Raw genomic sequence first — 27,493 nt, forward strand, 5'->3', positions numbered from 1 at the left:
TGCTGGTGAAGTCCTGCAGTTTAAATGAACATACCTGTTCCAGACACTGTACTCTTCAGAAAGCTGTCTGTCTTTCCCAGTACATAGGGAATGGAGAATAGGTGCCCTGGTTTTATTACCCAAAGGTATTTTGATGGCTATGTTCCATATAAGGGAAAGAGAACTAAGTTTCTTCCTTATATCCAGTTAGAGGTAAGATGAGACACAGATAAAAAACCTTAGTTTTAAAAAATTTCACATTTTTAATTATTGAGGGTAATATACTAATTATATACTTCTGTTGAAAGATTAAAATTTTATTTGATATCAAGAATCCTAATTCAAAATAACAAAAAGTACATCAGTCTGTACATGACAACAACAACAACAACAAAAATGTTTAATTGCATATATTTGGTTCTGAAATATATACCTTAACGTCAGTCAGATAGGTTTCTCAAACTAAGAAGCATAGCTCATTAAAAGAAAATAAATGGGAATGTTTCCGTGCAGCTAGCTTGACATTAATGACATGCACAAGAGAAAAACACCACCTTACGCTTTGTGTGTGCAGTTATGAAGAAGGTAGACACTTCCCTGCAATATTTTGCTTTCACACGGTTGGTCTCTCTTTTCTTTTCCTCATGTTTGGAAGGCTCCTAATTTTATCAAATGCAGAACAGACTCAGTTCCTTTTGCAAGTGAGAACAACTCAAAGCCCTCAGTGCTGCACTGGGCGTGTTCAGCTTCTGAAGAGTCAGAGTGAAAGCCATTACTTTGTCTAGTTACTGATTTCAGCTGAGCAAAGAAAAAAGGGAAAATTAAGTTACAACTTGCTATGTATAGTTTGCTGTGTGTATTTCCACGCTTTTTGGGACTGCTTTTCTTATTAGATTTGTGAGGTGTTTTCAAAAGCTTTTTCCACATATACATGAAGCCGCTTATCTGTTACTTTGCTGCTGAAGGGACTTCTGTCAGGTTAGATCTTGTTTGGGTTCTAAACTAGGTGTCTTATGCAACTGAAATTTCTTGGCTTTCTTGGGCGCTATGAAGCCAAGGAAACATCTGATCCCATGGTAACTGCATTCCTTCAGACAATGGCGAAAAGCGCTACAGCTGAGGACAAGGCCTGATATTTAACTTGTCTTTTGAAGTGTCTTGGTAATTGGGCTTTGTTTTTTCTCACCATTGTCACTCATTGCAATTGTCTTGTAATGTGTTACAGAACAGGAGCAAACGCCTGGAGAAGGTCCATGTTGTTCTTGGGAATAAATCCTGTGATTTGGATTCGCTCATTTCTACTCTGGCCTATGCCTACTTTCTAGACAAGGTAATGGAAAAAATGGACCGAGTGGTCTTAACTCATTTATTCCAGGTTGTTACAGACATCTTATTGTTAAGTCAATTAAAACATACTGTAAAAACATTATTCTCGGCAATGATTTTGTTATAATCAGAGGTGGGGTTTTAAAATACAAGCAATCTACATTTCTTTCCATATAAAAATTGAGTGGGTATTAGCTGACTTATTCAATAGCAGCAAAAAATCACCCCTATACATCATTGTTTCTCCTTCCTAGTTTCCCAGTGATTCTGTAGGAGGCAAGCAGAGGCAGAAGAAGAAGAAAAAAAGCAAAAGACCGTTTTTAAAAAATTAAGTAAAAGGGGAAAAAAGCAAACAGAAATTTCAGACTGTTTCTAATTGCTCACTCTGTTAAAACATCTGCCTAATAAAAGACGGGTCTTATTTTATGCAACTTTGACAAATGCACACCTATGTTACAGGTCAGTCCTCCTGACGTTCTTTGCTTACCCGTATTGAACATACCAAGAAAAGATTTTAGCTACTTCACAGAGACAAGATTTATATTGGAGGAGCTGAATATCCCGGAGTCATTCCATATCTTCCGAGATGAAATCAATTTGCACCAGCTGAATGCTGAAGGGAAATTGTCTTTAACACTTGTAAACAGCAACATGCTGACAAGGTATTGCATTGTATGTACAACAAGATGGGTTATGTGGGTTTGAGCTGTTTTAAAAATTATATTGTACATTTTTTCTGCATTAATATTGGTATTACTATGTTAACACAGACAAAAAAAAAAGGAAGTTAAAATATATTTTCTTCCCCATTATGTCCAATAAATGTAACAAACTAAACAGTCATCTTTCCATTAATTTTAATGGAACTCCCTTTTTTAAGGACCTTGTATTTTCACATAGCTTAGATCAGATATTTTAATTTAGTTTAAACAGTCTGGGAGTTTCCTGTGACCAGTAAATAAGAGATCAGATTTTTTTCCGGCTTCTTAGTTCGCTTTCTCTAAAGGCATTGACACTCTGAGATTGATTTGAAGATGGCCAGCACACTTGCATATGTGCTGTTAAGATTGCTGCTAGATTATCACAGTCCTTACAAACTACAGCATTTTTCTCAAAATGTCTTCAGTGCCAGAGGCTCAGAATTGGTCTGTGGAAGACCATAGTCCATATACCCATCCTTAAGAGGGAATATTTACAAGCCCATAGTGAATCCTTTATAGGGAGCCTCTTTATAATGGCCTGCCTGTCTTGCCCCAACTGAAGGATGCTGTTTACTTTCAGCTCTCTTTAGAACTTCATTTAAGATAAGTAATATCCTGTCGTGCTATGGCCCAGTCCTACTCTAAGGGGTTTGTAGATTAGAATAAAAGTAGGGAAAATCTAAAATGACAAATATGCGTAAATCTTATAGCTATTGATTCTTTAACTGCAGTCAGCTCAGTACATTATTCACTTTTTCAAAGTAAAAATTATCCATAAGATTTGCTTTTTGTTTATTACTGTCCCTTCCTGTGTTTCTTCCTTCTAAAGAATTATGATTAGCATTTTATATTATTAAATATAGCTTGCCTTTGTTATTGCTATTATAAGCAGAAACGTGACGCGTCTAAACGCAAAAAAAAGATCTTTTGTAAGCTTTCAAAATACTCAGTGGGGAAAATCCCAAATCTCCCCTATATTAAGAGTGATATTTTCAGTACGTGTAGAAATATTTTTCTCAAATTATTAATTTTAAAGATTTTGATAACGGAAATGTAAACATTTAAGACTTAGTACTTAGTGATGTATCAAACAATAAAACCACTGCGACAATTCATTAAAAAAAAAATCACAGCTTTAGGACTTCATTGTGACATTCTTTGGCTTTATAGCAGACTTCAAGTAGCAATAACAATAGTGTTATAGTCCAGAATTTTAAAATTTTTTTGCACTGTTTTACTGGGTTGTCTAAGCAGCTAGAAAGAAAAATATATATAATTTTTACATTTGCTTGATAGTGAGGATAAAAGTTTGGAATCAGCTGTTGTCAAAGTCATCAATCCAGATGAGCAACGTGACGGCAGCCTGGAGTTACAAGCGTCTTCTTCCTCTTTAGTAGTAAAAGAGATTCTTCAAGAGGCACCAGAGTTAATCACTCAGCAACTGGCTTATCTCCTCAGAGGTGAGAGATTACTCTTTATATTAAATACTGAAAGGTTTAATGGAGTGTTTCTGAATCTGCTCATGCAGAAAGAGTGTGATCCATTCTTTGGTTAACAATCCCCTTAAAGACCACAGGAAGCTTCATAAAAGAAGCAGGGAGTAAAGAGTTTGTTAAAGAGTAACATTATATTGAATATTAAAAATGTGCATTTAAAAATAGGCATGAGAGGTCTTTGCTGTATCACTAGACAAGAATATTAAATGGAGCTGTCGACACACCAGCTGGGTAGCTGGAAGAGCTGTGCCGTTTGTCGATTCCAGGGGCTGTGCAGTGCCGCTAGTTCAGCTCTGCCTGCCTGTGGACAGCAATATGGATTGGAATCTAATATTTACACGTTAAAGCTACTCCCAATGGCAGTACCTTTTTATAGAATGATGTTTTAATGGCACGATGCAAAACTTTTACTGTTTTAAAAACTCTGTAACCAAATCTTCCTTGCGCTCTCCTTTTCTTTTGTATTGTATGCCCGGTAGAGTACAAAGGATGAGGCTTCAACAGTCAGAAGTATTTTCATTTCTGTCTTCATAGTTCATCATTTGTATTAGTTTCCTCAGTTTATTTGCTGCAGCAGGACTCTTCAATTGGAAATAAAACTGGGGTTGAAAGGAATGGATTGCTGCTTTTAAGTTATTTACTGAGTTTTAATAGTGTTAGTGAATTTTAAAGGTTTTAGGTTTTAATTGATATGCAACTGTTAAATGGCCTTTTAAGAAATTAATGTGGGCATGTTTAATGAGGATTATGAAAATTTGCCTACACTTAGATTTCAGAAGCTACTGGAGTCTTGGCTTGTCATTGTACTTATCACTGTGATAACTAATGTAATGAGTATGTTATAAGAAATTACAAAAGGTAATTTTTTTTAATGTTTTCATAGAAGAAGCATTAATAGTAACACAGTATTTAGCCTGTTCTTTTAGTATCTTTCTGTGCTAATAAGCTCTAGTAAACCTGGCATGAAATATTTTTCTAAGCTCCAGATTTCTGTTGGGTAGCTATCCAAGAATCTAGGCAAATGACCAAGCATAATAATTGATTTTGGAGGCAGAACCAAAAAAAGCTTTTGGGGATCTCTCAGGATACCTGTTTGGTGGTGGAAAGAGTCAGGAGGCAGTGCTCTGAATAATGAACAAGAACATGTTCAAGTACTATACATGGTTGTAAGTGTCTGCAGGTTTTGGCTCTCTGGTCTGTATCCGAATTCAAATAAAGTGCTTTTATTAGAGAAATATTGAAAGTGTTTGCATTAGAGATAGCAATTCCAGTTTTGCGGGATATAGTAGCTAAATTTTTTTTAAAAATCAATAACTTCATTTTAATTATTGTATTTGGTTAGCGCGTGTTTGAGGAACTTAGTGGATATAGCAGTCCCTACATGCCTTCTTATGGTATGAGAAGTGATTGACAAAGAATGGTATGAGAAGTGATTGACAAAGCCTAAACAACAAAACACAGCTGCACTTGTGACTTGATGCTTTTCTGCTTCTCCCAGCAATGCAGTTTGTATGTACAGAAGGCTGAGCAATACAGTGAGTCCTCTTGTGTGTCTCTTAAAATAGAAAAGGTTTTCAGTACTTAAGAACCTTCCATTGCAAATTCAGAAAAGTCAGTGAATCCCATTAGTGGTTCTGATAAGACAAAAAAAAAAATGCTAGATATAAATGTATGTAGATGGCAGATCAAACTCCAATCAGTCTGAAAATAAAAAGATCAAATATGACTTACTTAAATCTAGCTTTTGTGTTTCTCTGTATATATTATAGCCTTTCGTCAAAGTCCCTGCCCGTAAACTATAGCTTTTGCAATTCATCTCACCTGCGAGCACAGGAAGCAAAGGCACCAGATATCATGGTCTGGAAGGAGGGGTGGCTGCTTTATTCTCACTACCAGTGAATGTGTGCGTAGAAGTTTGCAGGATGGCCCCTCTCTCTGGTGGCGCACCATGGGGGTAGAGCCAATGAAAAGGTCCTACTGGGTTTTTCCCACTTTGTTATGTTACTTCCAATGTAAATCTGCATATTGTTAGTATGTATAAATTTCAGGGGAAGTTCAGAACAGAAGGCCAAAATGGAAGTCAAAGTGCTAAGAATTAGGATTTTATTTTCATAAAACAGCTGAGAGATCCTAACACCTGAATCTCTGAGCTGGGAACTCATCTTTCATTTTCTGGCTTTCCTGTGAGTATTTTGCTAGAAGACTTGTAAGATAATACAAATATCTCATGTTTTAATAATTATTGCATATGGCTGTGACAGGTTCATTTGTTGCCTCTTTTTGAAACTTCTTTTTTCTCACAGACTGTTAGCAATTTTTTTTATTTTAATAACAAAGGCAGATGTTTATAACCTGCCATATTTCAACTTGGAACAAACTTAACCTGCTCTTCTGCATTTAAAAAAAAAAAAAAAAAGTCAAGAGAAAAGACTTTTCCTGTGAAACTGAGCATTATTGATTTAGGCAGTTTAATATTTAAGGACTTTTTTTCAGCTGAATCCTTTCCTGGTATCTTTGTCTCCCTGTCAGACATGCTATAAGTTAATTCTACCCTTGGGCATTGAACAGAGCCTGCTTGAGAGTCAGATTGTTGTACAGCCATATTTGCCTTAAGTTAGAGCTTGTGCTGTCCCTGGATTTGTGCCAGAAGCAAACAATTATAGAACCTGCCAGAGTCTTGGGCCTGTATTATTTTATTTCCCCAGAGATGTTTACAAGGGGACTGTTGCCAAACTCAAGATCCATTAAACTGCTGAATCATTACATTTTCTGTTGCAGCCAGCTGGCAAGGATGTGATTCCAAGCACTCACTGTCAGGTACCTTGGGTCAGTGCACTCTCAAAAGTGCCTCCTTATGTTTATTTGTATAAGGCCTTGAAGGATGCCACAAGGTGCAGACTGCAACATGTAAATAGAGACACATTTACAGCAAGAGCATCAGCAATTTTTTATACGTGAATCTGCTTTTGCTAGTTACGAGCTGCATAGTTGAGGTCTTTTTGTGCCCTGCTGGGGCAGTCTGACTTTCAGTAGAGAAGATTAGTTTGTTATTTTAGCCACCCAGACAAATGTTAAGAAATGCCCTTTTAAGGACTTCGGGAATTATGCCAATTTTTTTTTTTTTTTTGTTCTGTCTTGTACATTGATCAGATGATTCGGATGTTCCCTAATCGGTGCATCCTTAGAATATATGCCAGAAAGAAAGGAGCATGTTGAACTGCACCAAACAGTGCACTTATTTGGACTGATACTTTCGTTTGTATGTATGGAAACAGTTTTCTTGGAGGCAGTGCTTCCCTCCCCCCACCCCTCCCCCCCAGTTAAATTTTATTCCAGCTTTGTGGCTTTCCAGTTAATTACAATGAAGACTCCTTTCTTGGGTCCGTTTTACAGTTTTGATTTGTGGGGGTTTTTTTTTGGGGGGGGGGGGGGGGGGCGGAGTGTTGAAGTATACTTTCCATGAGGGACCGTTGGTTTTCCCCTTTTCCCTGTCCTTTATTTTTCCAGGTCATGGAACAAAACCTCGACAGGACAAATGCCTATATTTTCATTGTACTGTTTCTCTCAGCCATAAACTTATAATTCAGGAGATGCTAGTGCTGTTCTTAATGTTTTCCCAAAACGACTTCTGCCTTCATTAGATCATGTTTAATATTAATGCACAGCAATTGCTTTTGGCAAAACTAGTGTTCCACTTCCAAACTGCTTTGCAAAAAAGAATAAAATGCACATTTTTTTGAGAGTCCTAGCCTATTTTCTAGTGACCTCTCCTTTGGAAAAAAATATGTAATGTAGTGTGATGTACACAAGAAATAATATTGAATCTTGTATTACCTATTATATATTTCTTTTTTCTGTGCTTGTCAGCAGACAGAGCAGCCTCCATTATGCTTTCAGAAACCCTGGGGGAGTTGCACCAGCACTCAGTAAAATCTGCAGGAGATTTCTGAGCCCATGTATCTCTTTTACAGCAGGTACTTACAAGAGAGCACATGACTAAATGGAGTTCTGACCTTTGGCCAAGCAAAAGTACCTTGAGTGAACTGTTCTTCTAAACTACCTGGAATCTTAACCCTCACGGGGATGCTGAGAATGCCTGGGAGAGAAGACGTGTGCCTTTCTTTCCTGCTGATAAGCAAAATATTAAAGAATGAAGGAAGAATAAATGTTGATCTTAGGGCTTGCTGACACCCTATTAATTTGAGAAGGATACTTTTCTTCCTTTCATCCTAGTAGAAAAGTTAGCAATTGCAAGCACTACAGTATTGCTGTGACAAGTGGGAAAAACAGCCTTTTAAAAACGTTTCTAAGATGTCTGCCTATGATGAGGCATTATTTCAGGCTGACTGCATTTCATCCTTGTATTAACTGATAAATCCCCAAATTTCTAAGTTTGCTTTGCGCTTTGAAGATGTCACCCCTGATAAAAATATGGAAAGGGATCGACCCTGAGATGAACTGAGCAGTGAAAGGCAAAGGCTTCCAGTTAGATGCTGCAGTACATTGCATGTCTAAACACATTCTGATTTTACAACTTTACAGTAATATCTGTGTCCTGCCAAAGGTGAAATCAAATTCAAGATGGCCTTACCATTGAAGAAACAGAATTTGTCACACAGGTGAAAGCAAGAGACAAATGCACACTGGTACCTGTAGAAATGCACAGTAGGCTGCCATAATATGTCCTGGTCACTCTTTCCATCCCTTTTGATTGGGGAATAGATAAATAATGTAAAAGTTTCCTTCCACTAATCCATATATTTAGGAGAATTAAGCTAGTTTTATTGGCATGAGCAATGCTGCTGCAACACTATGGTAGAACTGGTTTGGTGTGAAAGAAATCCATGTATTATTTTAGCCAACAGATACTTACGATGATTTTTGGTGCTGCATAGCTGCTGTGGTTCAGGTACTTGTTAAAATCACAGCCAGATACTGACCTGACTGCTAGAACCTGTCTTGGTGTAACCACAGCTTTCTGCTGCCAGTTCTTCTATTTCCCACAGTTGGAAAAATAGTATAGAATCATAGAATCATAGAATGGTTTGGGTTGGAAGGGACCTTAAAGATCATCTACTTCCAACCCCCCCCGCCATGGGCAGGGACATCTTCCACTAGACCAGGCTGCTCAAAGCCCCATCCAACCTGGCCTTGGACATTGCCAGGGAGGGGGCACCCACAACTTCTCTGGGCAACCTGTTTCAGTGCCTCACCACCCTCATAGTAAAGAACTTCTTCCTTATATCTAATCTAAATCTACCCTCTTTCAGTTTGTAGCCATTACCCCTTGTCCTATCACTACATGCCCTTGTAAAAAGTCCCTCTCCAGCTTTCTTGTAGGCCCCCTTCAGGTACTGGAAGGCTGCTATAAGGTCTCCCCAGAGCCTTCTCTTCTCCAGGCTGAACGCCCCCAACTCTCTCAGCCTGTCCTTATAGGAGAGGTGCTCCAGCCCTCTGATCATCTTTGTGGCCCTCCTCTGGACTCACTTCAACAGGTCCACGTCCTTCTTATGTTGGGGGCCCCAGAGCTGAACGCAGTACTCCAGGTGGGGCCTCACAAGAGCGGAGTAGAGGGGCAGAATTACCTCCCTCGACCTGCTGGTTATGCCTCTTTTGATGCAGCCCAGGATATGGTTGGCTTTCTGGGCTGCAAGCACACATTGCCGGTTCATGTTGAGTTTCTTATCAACCAACACCTCCAAGTCCTTCTCCTCAGAGCTGCTCTCAATCCATTCTCTGTCCAGCCTGTATTTGTGCTTGAGATTGCCCCAACCCATGTGCAGGACCTTGCACTTGGCCTTGTTGAACTTCATGGTGTTCTCATGGGCTCACCTCTCCAGCCTGTCAAGGCCCCTCTGGATGGCAACCCTTCCCTCCAGGGTGTCGACCGCACCACACAGCTTGGTGTCATCAGCAGACTTGCTGAGGGTGCACTCAATGCCACTGTCCATGTCGCCGACAAAGATGTTAAACAGTGCCGGTCCCAATACTGACCCCTGAGGAACGCCACTCGTCACTGATCTCCACTTGGATATCGAGCCATTGACCGCAACTCTTTGAGTGTGACCATCCAGTCAATTCCTCATCCACTGAGTGATCCATCCATCAAATCCATGTCTCTCCAATTTAGAGACAAGGATGGTGTGTGAGACAGTGTCAAATGCTTTGCACAAGTCCAGGTAGATGACATCTGTTGCTCTTCCATTATCCGCCAACACTGTAACCCCGTCATAGAAGGCCACAAAATTTGTCAGGCATGATTTGCCCTTAGTGAAGTCATGCTGGCTGTCACCAATCACCTCCTTATCTTCCATGTGCCTTAGCATAGTTTCCAGGAGAGTCTGCTCCATGATCTTTCTGGCCACAGAGGTCAGGCTGACTGGCCTGTAGTTCCCTGGGTCTTCCTTTGTTCCCTTTTTAAAAATGGGGGTTATGTTTCCCCTTTTCCAGTCAGCGGGAACTTCAGAGTTTTGAGACTCTTCCTCTTTGTTCAACTCCTTTCCTGTCTTGCCTCCCAATATACTTTTGCTTGGCTCTAGAAGGGCTGTGCTACATTGGGCCTGGAGTTAGTCAGTTTCATTTGGTGACCCATCCCTGAACCTTACACTACAAACTGGCTGTGCTGATGGGAACATTAGCTGTTTGAAATACTGACATAGAAAAAAGGTTAATTAAATAATCTATTTTATTTTATTATAGTAGTTTGGGAGTTGTTTCTGTGAGAAACAGAAAAAAATACTTTTCCTTAAGTTCTGTCTTCATTTGACTGTTTCTGTATGGTTCAGCTTTTATTCTGTTTTAGGAAGGAAATAGTTCTGCATTTGTCTTATAGCTTAGTTGAAATCCTGGACTGACTGGATAAAAACTGTGGTGTAGTTATTGCTCAATTCACAATCAATCCTGTAATTAGTCTGGAATGATTAATGGTATGTGGAGCTAAAACGAATCAGAAGTTGCTGACCTGACACAGAACCCACTACATAGTAGTTATTTCTGTATAATTAGGCAAACAGCGAAGATCACATCATGTTGACTTCAAAACTGATGAGCTTGATTGGATATACAACTCATACCTCTCATTTTATTGCATTTTCCAGTATGCTTGTGTTAAGATTTTCTCCTCTTGGTCTTCCCCTAATACTTGAAGCACACACAGCTGTGGTAAAAGTTTGACACATTGTGTGTCTGAGGACTTATGCAGATGGACAGACTGCTTACCTCATCCTAGTGCTGCTGGGAGGCTGTATGGGATATGCTACGGCCTCCCTCCAGTAGGTAATTGTATGATGAATTTGAGCATTCATTGTAGGTCCAGTACTTTCTGCTGGAGTCTCCATTTCCTTTATGTGTGCATGAGCAATTTCCCTGTTTGCTCCTGGAGGAAGAAAAAAAGGGTGCTGAAAAAGCAGAAGATTGTTATTGCTAAAATAATTCATGCAACCTGGTCCCTGAGCTGCCATTTATTCAGGTGCAGCTCTGTGCTGACTGGCAGTGTGCTGTGTGCCATCTAACTCATTCTGGTCACTGCCCTTCCCAAGGTATGGGCAAGAATATGTTACACAGGCACTGTTATCTGGTTAGAGGTGGGAACAACAAAGGGATAGTGTTAGATGAATTATCCTGGAGGCTGCTGATTGAGAAACTTGCTTCATATAAAAGGGACTGAAAAATAGACCTTGCTAATATATATTTAGATATCTTGGGAGCTTTATATATCAGTTATTTACCTGTAGACATCTGAAATCTGCTTGCTGTGGAGCCATGTTTTGTGTACCTGAATTTACAAATGTCAATCTGAGTCAGTATACACGATTTTCATGCCATCTGTATTTCTTTAATATTTTTAATACTATCAAATACGGCAGGAGCATTGTCTTAAAGTGATGATAAGACTGACATAAAGAAAGGGACACTGAGAATTAAAAGAATATTGGCAGTTACAATATCTGTAACAGAAACACAGAATGGAATTTCATGTATGTGAATTTCCAGAAATTAATATCTGATGGGGAACAGCTTTTGGCTTGTTAAGCATTGCTTATTATTTAATCCACACAAGATTTGTCTAATAAGGAGGTGTGTACTTAGCATGGCAAAATTGTTTTGTATTGCAAGTGCTTTATGAATTTTGAAGAAATTATTTTCATTATTTTATGTGATGACAGTGTAGGATAAAAACAGATACATACTAGATGGTTGGGTCCTAGTCAGTCTAGTAAGATGAGGATGGCTGTGTCCAAGTTTTTCTTTTCATCTCTTGGCTCTGTGCTAAAGCCTAAACATTTCGGCTTACAACAACTATCTTATACTATTGTACTGATTTGCTCATTGACCTAGCATGATGCAATGCAATCATACACTTGTTTGAAATCCCTGTGCACAGTACAGTAATAAATAATTTCAATGCTAAAGTATAAGATTTTATTATCCTTAATTTAGTGTGAGTGATTGGAAGCAAAGGCTATCTTTGGGTATATTAATAAATGGTATCCCAGTCTCCAGGGAATGAAAGGGTGACTTAAACCTTGAACCATCAGGAATGTTTCACATCCAGGATGGAATTCAGGAATGTTTCACATCCAGGATGAAACATATGCAGCACATAGTTGTCTGAAAAGACATCCAACTCACCTTTGTATTGTAAGAGCATACCATTTACGGTGAAGTTATTTATTGGATTATGTTTCTCTTAAATTTTAAAATTGAATGCATCATTTTGTTTGGCTGAATGTGCTGTGCTTTTTTGATGTGTTCATTGATGAGGAATTAGCTGGAGTTAGTTATACGAAAATGACCAATGACTTTAAGATCACCTAGTCCAACCCCCCTGCCACATGTGGGGACATCTTCCACTAGATCAGGTTGCTCAAAGCCCCGTCCAACCTGGCTTTGAACACTTCCAGGGATGGGGCATCCACGACTTCTCTGGGCAACCTGTTCCAGTGCCTCACCACCCCCATGGTGAAGAATTTCTTCCTTATGTCCATTGTAGCAGTTCGTCGACAACGTCTGTAGAAGGAAGGCTGGCAATGTGGATTTACTGTTTCCAAGCATACCAACACTTGGTCTAATGCTTAGAGAGAGGAACAAGCCCTGGTGTCCCGCTGCTCGCTAGTGGCCATGCCGCAGAGCTATGTTAGACATACAGAAGCATGCTGCACACTGTGGCAGCACTGGGACCAGCCAGTTAGCTGTAGCATAGGCCCTGACAAGCCACGCAGTTCAGATTTTAGAAACTGCCTTCATGTTAGGAGGATGTTTCTATATGAAAAGCATTCAATATCTAATTCAGTGAACCCGTCAGTGGAAACAACCTCCAAAAAGAAAAGGGTTTGGATGGCGATACAGTGAACATTCTTGTTTCTGTAGTACCTCTTTGCTGTTTACAGGAGGCATTGATTTTTGTGTTTCAATGTTTCAGGAAGCATTCTCTTCAAGTGTATGTCTTTCGAAGCTGACAGAATTACAGAGCAGCAGGAGAAAGTACTGTCTATCCTAGAGGAAAAGTTTCCAGATCTTCCCCCACGAGAGGAAATTATCTCTGTTCTCCAGGAGACTCAGTTTAACCCACAAGGTAGTGCAACTTGCTTCTATTTTTCAGACCTTTTACAAATTTAGTTATGTAACTATATCAGAATATATCAGCTCATCGTGTGTCATGAAAATAGTTGTAGTATGCTATCGTCATTGACAGTTACATGTATTATATTTAATTTTAAATTAAGTGGCTTACATTCTGAATCATGGAATTGTGATTTCTGCTGAGGAATTACTGAACTTCTAAATAATCTTGTATTTTATAGATAAAGTAAACACTAATTTATTTCATATATTGCTTTTACAAGTGTGTGCTAGTCAAGAATTTGTGTTGATGAAGTATAGGGGGATAACCAATGTGTCAGCCCATGTGCAGAAATTTTGCTGCAATTGCCCACATGGTGTGGGAGTGGATTTTATCTTATGAACCTTCCCAGATTTATTGAGGGCTGTGTACAAGTGAAGTGACTTCAGACTAAGATTAAGAGAGCAATGGGAAAATTTTAATTCTTTCATTTCCTTCTGCTAGAAATAGCTGAACACAGTTGTGATTTTTTCAGTGATCAAATGTGGGAATGTTTGAACCCAAAATTTGGTAGCAGGCTTTTGAAAGCATGCTCTGAAAGCCTGAAGAAAATTGTTGCAATAACTCTTACATTATTTACTGTCTGTGTTAAATGGCATTTGCTACCAAGTTGTTACTAAAGAGTGAGTATTGAATTACTGAGATATTTCTTTGTTAGATATATCAGGTATGCACAGAGTCCATAGTCCAGACTCATAGTCTATTTTTACTGTTCTCTATCCACCCATCTGCAGAATCCTGTCATCTGAATTCAGACCATCAGCCTGAGATGGCTGCCTTAGCTGGTAGTTAAGGACAGAATTTGAGGTGCTGCTTCCTTTGCTCTTTCTTTCAATGAGGTTGCAAGCTAAATAATTAGTTCAGGGCTATAAATGTTCACATAGTTTCCTGAAGGTCCTCCAGACATTAGTCAAGGAATCATAGTTCAGAAATGAACTGAATGCAGCCTGGATTGGAGAGACCCAGGTGGCTTTTATGGAGCTCAGTTCTTAGTTCTGCCAGTTGCATGGGAAGATGGTTTAGTAATGTTTGTCATGTACTTGGCCCATGAAGTTTACCGTAATATCCAATGCAAAACTTGGACAAGTAGATATAATGATTCAGTCTGCATGGTATTGGTTGCCAGTCATTTTTATATGCCACATGAGGAGGGCAATGTCGTACACTCATTTTTTTTCTGTCTCATAGCTGCTGTTTGCTGTGTATTACAAGGTATATATTTAGCACTGCATATATTCATGTCCATTTGTATTAGTCAAGTGCTGTTGAGTTTCTTAAGTCCTTTGAAGGCACTAACCTCTGCTGAATATTTTACCTTGTGTACCTGTTATTTCAGGCAGTATTAGGACAATTCAGCAAAAAAGTTCTCAGTTTTGTGCAGAAATAATGATTTATTGGCCTGAATTAATGAATTTGTTATTGGAGGCACAGTGGGCTGTAGCCCACCAGAAAGTCTACAGGTTACCTATAAATACTTTTGAAAGGACAGAGGCATAAATATAATAAATATGTGAACATTAGCCAGTTCATCTTGTCATTAGATTGAATGCAGTAGCTGGACTCTATACAGGAACAGTAATGAGAGGATTCATTTCTTTGGCTTAAGCTGGTATTTGACTCCCTCTTAAAAATCAGTCATGCAAACACATTTTGGATATTATGCTGCTAAGCTTTAAAAGTCTGTGGACATTTTAGTTGCCACCCAACACTGAAGTAAAAGTGGCTTGCCGCTTTCTTTATATAGACATTTGGCTATCATGTCTGTATTTTTGATATGTGTGATATGACCATGTTCCTATACATGATATATATTTATTTATAGAAACTTTACAACATTTTAGACAGACATCTCCCATTAAACAAACTTAGTCATGTGGATTTTCAATACGTTGTACTTAAGCATATCAACCATGCCTGGTTGCAATGTGAAGTAATTCCAATTTTACACTCTTGTTTCTGATGATAATATGTACTTCTGTTTCTATGGTACGTAAACATCTAGTTGGTTCATTCACCATTTGATGTACATAAGAAAAACCCATTGGTGTTGGTATCAGTTTGTGAGGAAGGTCAGAAAGGTTGAATGACTTTGTGTTTACAGAACATCTTAAGTGCTTTGCTTTTGAATATTTTATAAATACCATAGTATTCCACATGTGCTTTTCAATATATCACTCATTCCAGAAGTGTTTCATATTAGTGATTTCATATTAGACCATAGGAATGCTCTATCTATACATTTATCATCAACTGGAATTCAGTTTGCTTAAAAAAATGTGAGTGCTCGCACAACTTCATTGCAGGAGACTTAATTCTTCATCCTCTGCTCTCCCCCCCCCTCCTTAAATCTCCTCCTTGCTTAAAAAATCCCCCTAGAAACATTAAACATTGAAATATTGATGTTGGTTATAATTTTTTCATAGGATGTCCTAAAATACAGAAGGCTCAACATTAAGGTCTAAGCTGTGTTTTTAATTTATGTTGCTGCATCCAGTCAGCTGTGGATACTTCTATGCATTGAAATTCCTTTCCGTTCTCAAACAGGTGTAAGTATTGAGGATGTTATGCTGAAGGATCTCAAGGAGATTACAGATGGAGAAATCAAAGTAGCAATTAGCACTGTGTACATGACACTGGAGGTAAGAGGAAACCTAAACAATGTAGTTGGTAAACAGCCCTGTTGCATACGAAGACAGTTCTTTAACGAAGACTTTAAGCCAGTTATTTTATATATGAGCAGAATTTTCAGTGATTTAATTAACTTTGAGAGAAGCAGTAGCTGTTTATAGTCTGACTTACATTATTATGCATCCGATTATTCCTTCCTGTTAGTCTGTACCATGATGTGTTAAAACAATGGCATCAGCAAATTGCAGCCTTTGGATGAATTGAAGGTGTGAACTTTCTGTCGTACTTCAGTAGGCAGTTACTAACTAGGACTTTGTCCTACCTGTCACTTACGGTTCGGCATACAATTTATAAAGGCACTCTAACACTCTCTCAGCTTTCTGAGAGGAGGGAATATTCTTTTATGCCTTCTGTAAACCTGCCTTGAAACGGTGTAATGAAGTGTGTCCATTGCCACATTGCCTAAATGAAAACGTTGATAGAAACAAAAGGACCTCGATGGGGCAGAAGTTCCTAAAATTTTGATCTTTTGGATCAAAACTATAGATTGGTCTTTATGAGTATCCCTGAGATGACCTGAAAGTGGCTGCTTGGATTTTCTTTCTTGACCAGTCCCAAACATTTTGTAATTGCTCAGGGAAAATTCTTGTGTAGCATGTTTTGTATCATTATTTCAAGATTATTTGTGTTATGGATGTCAGTAGCTATTTACCTTGACCTGAAGTAGATATAAATGTTACTGACTATTATATAAAAATATTAATTAAAAATATTAATGTTTAGATCACTGAACAAGTATGACATGGCAGTATTACTTCTGATGGAAGTTTGCATACTCATATACTGATTAATAATAAAACTAACTAGATTGATAAAAATCTCAATAACAAAGAGGCACTTTTATATAGTATATATTTGCAATTTACAATCTCACTATTTGCCTGAAGGTCACCCATACAAAAGTATTTAACATGCTGTTGTGGTTTAACCCGGCAGGCAGCTAAACACCACACAGCCATTCGCTTACTCCCCCCCAAGTGGGATGAGGGAGAGAATTAAAAAAAAGGTAAAAACTCATGGGCTGAGATAAAGACAATTTAATAGGACAGAAAAGAAAGGGAAAATAATAATAATGGTAAAAGAATATACAAAACAAGTGATGCACAATGCATTTGCTTACCACCTGCTGCCCAATGCCTAGCCAGTTCCTGAGCAGCAGAGCCCCGGCCAGCTTTTCCCCTAGTTTATATGCTGAGCATGACATCCTATGGCATGGAATATCTCCTTGGTCAGTTGGGGTCAGCTGTCCTGGCTTTGTCCCCTCCCAGCTCCTTGTGCACCCCCCAGCCTGCTCGCTGGTGGGGTGGGGTGAGAAGCAGAAAAGGCCTTGACTCTGTGTAAGCACTGCTCAGCAGGAACTAAAACATCCCTGCATTATCAACATTATTCTCATCCTGAATCCAAAACACAGCCCCATACTAGCTACTAGGAAGAAAATTAACTCTATCCCAGCCAAAACCAGGACACATGCAAAAGAAACTGTCATGTTCTTCTGCATTTTACTTTAATCAAAACTCTATTTTACCTCAAGTGGTACTAAAAAAATTGCTTGAATAGTTCTTCCTTATGTATATTCATGAGATTTCGTATAACATGCCTTTTGTGATGCATTGTACAAAAAATAAGGTGCTTCTATGGTCAAAGAAGTTCGTGGTGCAATCCAGCTAATAATTATCCATAGATTTCTGCTTGCATTCGAAAATATACAAAGCAAATCAGGTAGCAAAGCTTCAAGAAATGAAGCAGAATCTGTTAGTTTCTTGGTTAGTTTCTCAGTGTCAGGAAATCTTTACCAGCCACCAAACCTGCACTGCTTTATGGACCATAATTTTGCTCCTGAAAAATATGCCAGTGTTGGGAGGAAAGGGCATGGGGAAAAAGTATTGTAAGATAAATCCTCAAAAGAGGAAATGGGATTAAAAAAAATCTTAACAAAATCTTCCTCTTCTTCTTTTGTTTTAAATCTTTCTCTTTTATTCTGTCTGTATCAGTGAATGGTAGACACACAGGGCTAGTAATTAGGAGCTAGCTTTAGCATTACATTTTTTTTTTAATTTATTTTCCTTTTAATCTTGTTTAATGGACTATGTAGAAGGAAGGCCTAAACTTGTCTTCCTTTTGGCTGCAACTCACAAATTGAATTTGACAACAGTAGGTTTTCATAGTCCCAAAAGCAGGCAAATTTTCAAGCTTTTTTCAGTGATTGTGTAATATTTGATGCTGACATACTTTGTTCAAGGAGTGTCAATATCTGGTGGTCAAGCAATAAATCTTTCATAATTGTTTTTCTTAGGACAGATCTAATGGCCATTGTGGAAGAAAAAGAAGATTCAGTTGCATATAAAAAGAACAAACCGATCAGTGTTTTACTGATGTTAGATGGTTTTTAATCCCAATCTGTTAAGTAATATTATTACTAGCATTTTTAATGGTATTTTTCTGGAAGTTACAGGTATCTCTCTTCACTTTTTACTTTCTGTTGTTCTGCTGTGAATAGTTTGCTTCAGAAAGAGCTAATTTTTCAGGGGTGTAACTGCTTTTGTTCTAGCTATAATGTTTATGAAGTCACACTTTCTGCTAAAAGGACTCTTAATTTCACAGTTGGGATGGAGATCAGTTTTGTGTTTGCTGCATTACTGCTCTTCGTTTAAACATTTTCTGAACTCCCTGATTTATAGTGCTTGCCATCACAAGACCTGTTTGACTTGCTCTTATTAGAGCCAGGGATGATACGGTCTGCACAATGGTAAAGGAGATGGCTTGTAAAAGCATTCTGCACTAGTTACTTCACCCAGTATCAGAAACATAATACATATAAGGGAATTATAGACAATGTCCAGACCTGCCTGTCTATTCAGTTTAGAATTCTGTTATGAACTCAGAATACACAAACTTTAATGACTTCAGGATTTTCTCAGCATCCTCAAAGTGCTTTACAGATGTTACCTAATTAAGCATTAAGGGAACATGAAGAATGGGCTTGGCTTTGCTGCAGGTGTTGAATCTCTAATGTATTTGCTTCTTTAGAAATCTCACAAGGTCATTTTTTTCATTTTTAAATCAACAGGTATGGAAAAGTACCTTTCATTAAAGTGCCTTTTATAGGCTTGATTATTTGCTTTGGTTCGATGGTCTACCATGTAGGTGATCCTGCTAAGAACAATGATGATTATATGATTATAGTTGGATAGAGTAAGCCGTTCACAAGCATGCATCCCCTGTTGCGTTGGATATGTGTCACAAAGACTGAAAGTGTTGCAGCTCAACACTCAAGCTCTGATTTCAGAGTTCCACAATAGTAAAGACAGAGATCACTAAGTCTGATATTCTAACAAATGTCACACCTCAGCAGCACGTACTCAAATGATTCTAAGCTTTCCTTATTTCTGTTCTTACGGCATGTTTTACAGATCTCTATTGAAAGTAGACTCTGAAAAAATTCTCTGTTCTTGAGAGGTGGATGCTCTTTTTAGCAAAGTCTTGACTTGGAGCCAAGTTCCTTGCCCTTCTCTACTGCTTATTTCCTATGTTAAATAAATAAATTGTTTCCTCAGTTTCCCCTCTGTGAATGAGGATATTAATCTTTTATTTCATAAATGTGCTGTGAATTTAAATTAATTGAAGCTTGTGTTAGATATGTTGCTATAAACCCTAATTTTATTAGTATTGATATAGATTTCCTAGTATCTATGGGAATGTTTTCCAAGTTTTGTACCTTGTAAGGAAGGAAATTATGGTAAATAATAAGTTATCAATTGTAATTTAATAGTCATAATTACTTCCAGTACTATTGCATAGCAGTCTCAGACATGTAGGACACACGCAGGTACACTCCTCCTCTACAGTTTCTCATGAAGAAAGACATGAATGCAAAAATAGTCGTGCAATTGATCTCAGTGCTCTGTTTGCATGTACACACCGATATCAGTCAACGGTGAGTAATTTACATCCATTGTCTGTTGGCTTACTAGTTGTCAACTGACTGATTTTCAGTGTCTTGATAAAAGCAAATCTTTCAGATATTAAAGGAATAGACAGTATTGTCATTAGTGATAAAGGCAGGAAAAGCATTTTGTGTGGATGTGTTTAGGTTTCTATAAGAGTCTATACGCAGCTTTGCATTTCTGGAGATAACTACCTTTGGATCTGGGCTTCCTGGATTTAGGTGGCATTAAAGCTGTAAGCTGAAATCAGACCTGTGTCTCCAGTGACTGGCTGCCAGGAAGTATGCTACTTGGATTTCACATGTGTCGTGGTTTAACCCCAGTCGGCAAATAAGCAGCACACAGCTGCTCACTCACCCTCCCCCCGCCCCCCCCCCCCAGTGGGATGGGGGAGAGAATCAGGGGAAAAAAAAGTAAAACCTGTGGGTTGAGATAAAGACAGTTTAATAGGACAGAAAAGGAAGAGAAAATAATAATAATGATAAAAGAATATACAAAACAAGTGATGCAGTTGCTCACCACCCACTGACTGATTCTCATCCCATCCCTGAGCAGCGATCGCTGCCCCCCGGCCAACTCCCCCCAGTTTCTATATGGAGCATGACGTCATGCGGTACGGAACAGCCCTTGGGCCAGTCTGGGTCAGCTGTCCTGGCTGTGCCCCCTCCCAGCTTCTTGTGCACCCGGCAGAGCAGGGGAAGCTGAAAAGTCCTTGACTGGTGCAAGCACTACCTAGCAACAACTAAAACATCAGTGTGTTATCAACATTATTCTCATCCTAAATCCACAACACAGCACTATACCAGCTACTAGGAAGAAAATTAACTATCCCAGCTGAAACCAGGACAACATGCATAGCAGCTTTTTTTCAAGAGAGTGACAAAAGAAAAGTGACAGGACACAGATCAGTTATTTTTGTTGCCTTTGCTGAAAAGTTTCCCCAAGTCAAAATAATGATCACTCATAGGATATTGTAGCAAAATTCAGTGCATGCATTACAGTTAATTTCTGTTACATTATGTTATACCCTGAGAGTATATTTTGCTTGTTCTCTGCTGGAATTCTCTTGGAAATGAGAAATATTTTCTCAATGTGACTTTTTGTGAAAGTCATTTTTTTCCTGAGAAAGGAATATTTGCTTTGTAAACTGAACTCTATTCTCTGCTTTCCTAAGTCTAGAACACCAGAAGAACAATCCAGACTTCGTGAGTGTTCAGTTTAGTTGAAATGGCTCATGATACTGTAGTTTAATAACATGTTTGTTGGACTATGTCCTTAATCTTTTGATGCATGAAAATTTTTTCTAACTGCTCACAGAACTTGCAGTAACTTAGGAAGACAGAAAATCAAGTTTCTCCAGGGAGAAGCAGGGCAGTCAGCTGAAAACAAGGCAAATAGTCTGTGATTGTCTGCTATTCACTATTACAGACAAGGGAATATGTGCGTTCTGAAGGCTGATCGATCTGTTGAGGTTCTTTTTTCATGTTTCTGGCCATGGTATCTGAATACTTCAGAAAGATAGTTTCCCGGTTGTAGAGGTTGTGTAATCTTTTAGTATTCTAAGCTTGGAGCCACCTCTATGGGTGTGCCAACCAAGAGGTTTAGAGAAAACGTCAGAGCCTCAAAGGAGTTGTTGCCTCAAAAAGTGACCTGCAAGTTCATGCCAGCACAGTGAGCTTGACTGTCCTTTGGTAGCATCTAGTAGTCCAAATGAGTTGAGGATGGTAGCAAGGGAAGTTCTGGCTCATGCAGCAACTTTCCTCTTTGTGGCTTTGTGTCTCGGAAAAGCTCACAGTGGCTGTTCCAGCAACAGTAACTTAGGAAATTTAGAAATGTTTGGCCGCACAGTCGATCTGCTTCCCAATGAATAAATAACGTGATCTCAGAGGCACAGTTTAATTTTCAGGCTGTTTTGTAGTAGTAGTATGGCATGCAACTATGTTACTAATCTGGACAATTTTATTTGTGTATTATGAAAAGTGATGCTTTTAATACTTCTGTAAAGCAAATCAAGAATCTCTCTCAGCTGCAGCATGTCGAAACAAGGGCTAGGTAGACTATTGCATGCAGTTAAGTGATATTACAACATATTTGTTTGAAGGTTTTAACTTTTGTTGTCTGTCTGTAATGACTGGACCATAGTTATGTATTTGGAAACTTTTTTTCTTGCAGTATAAATATAAACATATTTTAAATGGCATCAGATTGGTCCATGAATTTGTTTTTAATGCTAAAAACAAAACAAGAAGAAAACCCCAAGTAAACATGTTAACATTTAATCTTCCAGTAATGGAATTGGAAACAAAATTCTCAGCAACTTACAATAGCAATGCTGTTCAGAGATATTTTTCTGATGCCTGTTGTGAGAAGTTAGGGTATGTAAAATAAATGATGTATGCAGCTGTAGGAATGCGACTTTTGCAGACTACCTTATGTCTAAGGAACATTAAACATAGGGTTCTCGTTTAGCAAATAAATAACCATTCATTTCAGTGGCTGCATAGTCTGGACTTTTGTGCATATTTTTGCAAAGATGAGAAGAGGCCATTAGGGATTTAATATAAAATAAATCGCCAAGGGGTCTTCTTGTAGTCCTAGTCTTTCTGCCACATGGTGTGTCACTAATGTGCATAAATGGGCTTAAATGAATTTGTTATCTGTATTACATTTGCAGTATGTATATATTTATATATTATTTTTTAATTGTGTTTAAAAATAAAACATTAAATACATCATTTCTGAGAGCTGAAAACATACCATTTGTAAATAAATCAACCTTAATTAAGGTCTTAAGATGTCAGTGTGTGAGATCTGCCTGTAGGAAAATGTATAACATATATAGTACACAAAGCTTGAACATACTTTAGTTTGCTTTTTTTTAGAAATATTAGGATGGTTAAGTCATCACCTTAAAGGACTGAGTAATGCAGCCAAACATGCATTAATGTAAATACCGTACTCGTGTTTAAACGTCAGACTGCCATGTTCTGGAGGACGGTAGCTGTTCTGGTGGTACCTCAAGTCAGCCGAAGTACCCCAGTTGTAATGAATACAATCCAAGGCGTGGAGACCTGAGGCAGACCTGCTGAATTCTCTGTTGTAGTTAGTTACTTGTCTCTAAAGGCATGAAAGGAAACTGGTGGGGCGAACCTTACACTGTTTTAAGTGCTTCCTATTTAACTATGTGAAATCAAATGGCAGCAAAAATGAAATTGATTACAGTGATTATCAGGATTGCTTATAGATTTAAAATCAAGGCCAGATCCTTTCCAGAAGATGGTGTGAGCATGATATGAGATAAAGTTCCCCTACTCAGTGAGATGTTTCTGCATGAAGTCATGTAGGATGTCAGGCAAGGTATTCATTACGGTCCCTTGCGATGTGAGAAAAACATAAACTTGTAAAACTGGCCACGACCATTATATTTATCAGTCCAATTCAGCCTGTACTTAAATCGTTAAATAATGATTTATTCAACTGTCATTTTTGCAAGCTCTATTTGATTATTTTATTCTATGCTGCTGTCATAACTCGTAGTAAACTGGAAGCATCAGAGATTTTGTACTTGCAGTATCTCTTTAAGAATGCACGAGGTATACAGCGATATCAGGTCTGCAATGGTATGTATGTAGGATTTTAGTTTATTTCAGTGTCTGAAGAAATTGGATAGACTTCATCTGTTATAATTTGTGTGACATCTGGTCTAAATTTGACCCATGCTATTTATGATTTTGCCTTTACTGGTTTTATTCAATCTTGGTTCAAAAGTTAATAAACAAAGTAAAATAACTATGAGAATTATTAAAGGAATAAGCATAGACATTAGATTAATCTACTAGCATTACAGTAAAAATGTGTTTGTGTTCACAAGTACATTGTTCAAGAAGATAAACTGTGTTTTCTTTGGTATCATTTATGAAATGTGTTTAAATAAATTAAGATAGTTTCTTTATGAAATACAGCTGTATAATATGCACTCTCAGCTAAATAAAATGCTATCATCTACAGTATCATTATTGGACTCCATTCCTGACTTCTACAAAGCTGACTAATTTATCATTTGTGTACTCTTCTAGTTCTTGTCAGTAGCATCTCAGCTGAGCTGCTCATGGGGCATAGACATTGACAGCGGGAGGTGTTGTTTTGAGAAATGTTCAGCATAAAAAGAGTTTTTTCTATGAAATACAATACACTTTTTTAAAATTTCAATGTAAAACTTAACTTGGACGTTTAATATTTTAAGATCTGGCCATAATGCATAAGAATATAGGAACTGATAATAGTTAGGGATAACAGCAGTATGAATATTACAGAAAAGTTAATTTTTTTTTCTGCTATTTACTTCATGTTTTTTCTTTGCTATTGTGTGAGAAACAACTTAATTAGAACATTAAACTGTTGATCCAAGATTACAATATGATTCCAGCTATAAGTAAAAGGAATTCTTTTGGGTTTGCTAGTGTTAGTGTTGCATTAGTACAGAAGACAGCAATTCTGTCCACGGGAAGTGACAGAGAGATACAGGGTATTTCTAAGCAAATGTCTATCTTGGTGACTGCTTTCATGTTTTTCATTTTGAAATTTAAAAAAAAAAAAAACCTGCCACATTTAAAATCGTGCAATATTTATTTAGAATAGTGATTTTTTGATGCAGAAAACCAACAAAATATGTCTGTTGTGTCTTGATATATTAATTTTGTTCCATCTGTTTGGCAAAGCATGTGCCTAAAGCACCTTCTGAACTGGAATGTAAGTGAATGCTTAACACTTGTAACCATTACAATAGCCTGTGTTTTTAGCATGCACTGTTGAATTTTATACCTTCTGCAACATATCAGGAGCCTAGTCCTGAAGCTATCACTTATTTTAAGATGTAGGAACTTTTTGGAATTTTGAATTAGTCAAATCAACTGCTCTGTAAGATGTTTCAGCATTTATGTTCTCTGGTTAGATGGTGACAGGGTCCTTCTTTTGACTCTGTGTGACTGGGTTCACTCTCAGGCTTACTTGAAGTCAAGTGTTTTGTCTGACTGAAAACTTCAGTGTTTATTTAATTTTATATACATTTTAATACATTTCATTTATAATACAGGTATCAAAAAATACAAAATTATTCAAGCTGAAACCCTTCAGCTCCTATTTGAGTACTCAAATTCAGAGTAGCTAAGAACACCAGCTGTAATTCTACCAAAGAATGCAGTTTTTCTTTCTCTCTTTCTAGAAGACAGATAAAGTTTTTCTCAGAAAGATCACCGCTTCTGTATTCAGAATTATTCACAGCTTCTGTGCCTCTCTAATGAAATGTAGTTTTCATCATAGAGCTGCTGCATGAATGTTATTAACCAAAAAATACCATTTCGTCTGCAACTCCATAGCTAGATTGCTTGTGTAAATTTTATTTTTCGTATTTAAGTAAATATAGTTTAAGTCTAACCTGCAGGCTCTTTGACCCTAGAAAAACTGACATTCAGAAGCCCTGTGTATATTGCAAGTATTGCAACATCTTACTTTTTGACCATTTTTTCCTTTTCTGTATAGACTTGATAAATAAAGTATCAAATGAACATTCCTTCAAGGTAATTTTGCACTGCTTTTGGGATAGAGGCTATATTATTTTTCTCCATAACAAATTCTATGTATGCATATATAATTTTTAATCCTGAAATTACCCTATTTCTGAAATTATTACAATGTCTTTAAGCAGAGTTGCTAAGTACAGATTGAATTTATTGATTATGATAAAAAGAGTAGGAAGTGTACAAGGTCTTAGGTAGGTTTTTAGCATTTCTTTTTTTTCATATCTGCTTTTTTTTAATTACTTTATCTGAAGAATAAATCTCAGTAATTTGAGGTTCATAACTTTCTCCATATTTGTGATTTGTGGTTAATAACAAAGTTATGCTTTGACTGAAAACTTAGCTATGGAGAAATTTTCCTTTCTCATGCTAGCATAATTGTTGTGGTTTTATACAAAGCCACAGAGTTCTCATTACTGTTTAGGTAAAAAAGGTAGAACAAGGTACTTCCTTCAGCTGTGTTCATGTAGCTCTCAGTGCATCAGAATTTCTTAAGCATATCGGACAGCTGTCTTCCAGGATTCTTACAGTCCCCTTTCCTTCTGAACACGAGATAAACACAGCACTTACGCTGATATAAAACAGGAAAAAGTTTATTGAAGCCACTAAGTTTATGCCAAATGAAAACTATGGCAGCTGATTATTTTATCTTCCCCAAATAAGAAAAATCACATTTGCATTGTACAGATGGGGAATCCAGGCATATATACAACCCTTTCACACTTGGCAGAATGTTATTGTCAGTTCTGGAGGAAAGAAATAATGAATCTGAATATGGGTTGCTTGGTTCTTTGGCTCAGGTCAAACAGGACTATAGAGTTAGTAGTAAAATCAAAGAGAGAACCTGGCAGAATTATCTGTCTTCATTGCCAGATGATTTTTCTTCTTCCTTTGCATGAACAATGAAACCAGTTGAAGAAAATCTCTCCTAGCCTGGATTCTACCTTTGCCAACAAAAGCTATTAGTTGGTATCTATTTATTGCCAGATCTGTTTCTTTTACAGAAGGACAAATCTCACTGCTAGATATTCTGTAACCTGACTGCATTTCAGCATTTCTGTCTTGCTGTTGTTCTTGACTTTTTTCTTAGTTATATTTCCAATGAATTTTCATAAAACATGACTCTCCCTCTTGCTTCCCTCTCTGGGGGAAAAAAAAAAAGAGGAAAAAAAAAGATGTAGACTTACAGAAACAGAAAGGTGAGAGTAAACAGGGTCCACAGAGAATCTTTTTGCAGTCCGATCTTTTTTTTCCCCACTGCAAGATTGCTGGAGAGATATAGTCAGCAATCTGTGCCTGGATTCCACACCCAGAATTTGATTCTTTTTGGTTTCATGGATCCCAGACATCTGTGTATGCTGGTTCGTGAGTGTCCTCTGAGTGTTTGTCACAGACTAGAAAGGAAAAAGGTTGGAATAGATTAATTTTGTACCTGAAATGGGAACTGTTAGGTCAACTTTTTGGTTGGTAGAACACCATGGACTTACACTAGCTGTGGATTGTTTTACCTGAAGAAGGATTTGGGGATGAGTTTGAATAAATGGCAATTGTACAACCAAGAACTCCGGTAACTGTGTTTTAAAACCAAAAATCTTAACTGCGCACTGAGTTAAGTGCTGGTTTTTGTCAGATTTCATCACGAACTGAATCATATTCTACTGAAAATGTATTGTTTTGGTCTAAAAAGTTTGTCATCTCTTCTTCTCTGTATAAATAATATTAGCAGGGTTGTTTCTCAGCATTTGCTATTAAACAAGACTTTCTAAATAAAGGGACTAGAGATAATTCAGAAACAAAAAAGTGATTTTCCTTTTGCATTTCTCAGTTGAGTATTTGCCATATGGGTTGCTCAGCATCACACTCTCAGCAGGTCTAATTTATGGTAAACACAGAGTGAGTGAACAGAAAAAAAAAAGGCAATGAAAATATTAATATTCTCCCCCACCCCATTTTTTTAAACTGAACTAAACATATTCAGGTTCAGCCCATATAGTTGTGGCATTTAGTTGAGTATGTATATATTTGCCACTCTGCTGGGAGTTTGTGAAGACTGAAATGCTGCACTTTTCTTGCCATGAGACTGATTTGCTGGAGCTTGCATAGCAGTGTGTAAATTATACCTTCTCTGCTCTGATCTGGCGTGCTGCCAGGCCCCCCAGGG

The 27,493-nt window shown here is 37.7% G+C and overlaps 1 protein-coding gene across 3 annotated transcripts in view; it reads left to right on the forward strand.

Annotated features, from left to right (window-relative positions):
- PRUNE2 (prune homolog 2 with BCH domain) overlaps positions 1-27,493 on the forward strand; it is a 144,710-nt gene that overhangs the window by 30,634 nt on the left and 86,583 nt on the right. For all 3 annotated transcript variants that reach the window (XM_087741910.1, XM_087741911.1, XM_087741912.1), the window contains exons 2-6: positions 1,205-1,309; positions 1,765-1,967; positions 3,303-3,466; positions 12,924-13,076; positions 15,669-15,763. In XM_087741910.1, the coding sequence (XP_087598036.1) occupies positions 1,205-1,309; positions 1,765-1,967; positions 3,303-3,466; positions 12,924-13,076; positions 15,669-15,763 (720 nt within the window). The remainder of the gene's footprint in view (positions 1-1,204; positions 1,310-1,764; positions 1,968-3,302; positions 3,467-12,923; positions 13,077-15,668; positions 15,764-27,493) is intronic.

This window comes from Nipponia nippon, unplaced genomic scaffold (assembly GCF_047370975.1).
Source record: "Nipponia nippon isolate SJK-2023a ecotype South Korea unplaced genomic scaffold, ASM4737097v1 scaffold_8, whole genome shotgun sequence".
NCBI lineage: Eukaryota > Metazoa > Chordata > Aves > Pelecaniformes > Threskiornithidae > Nipponia > Nipponia nippon.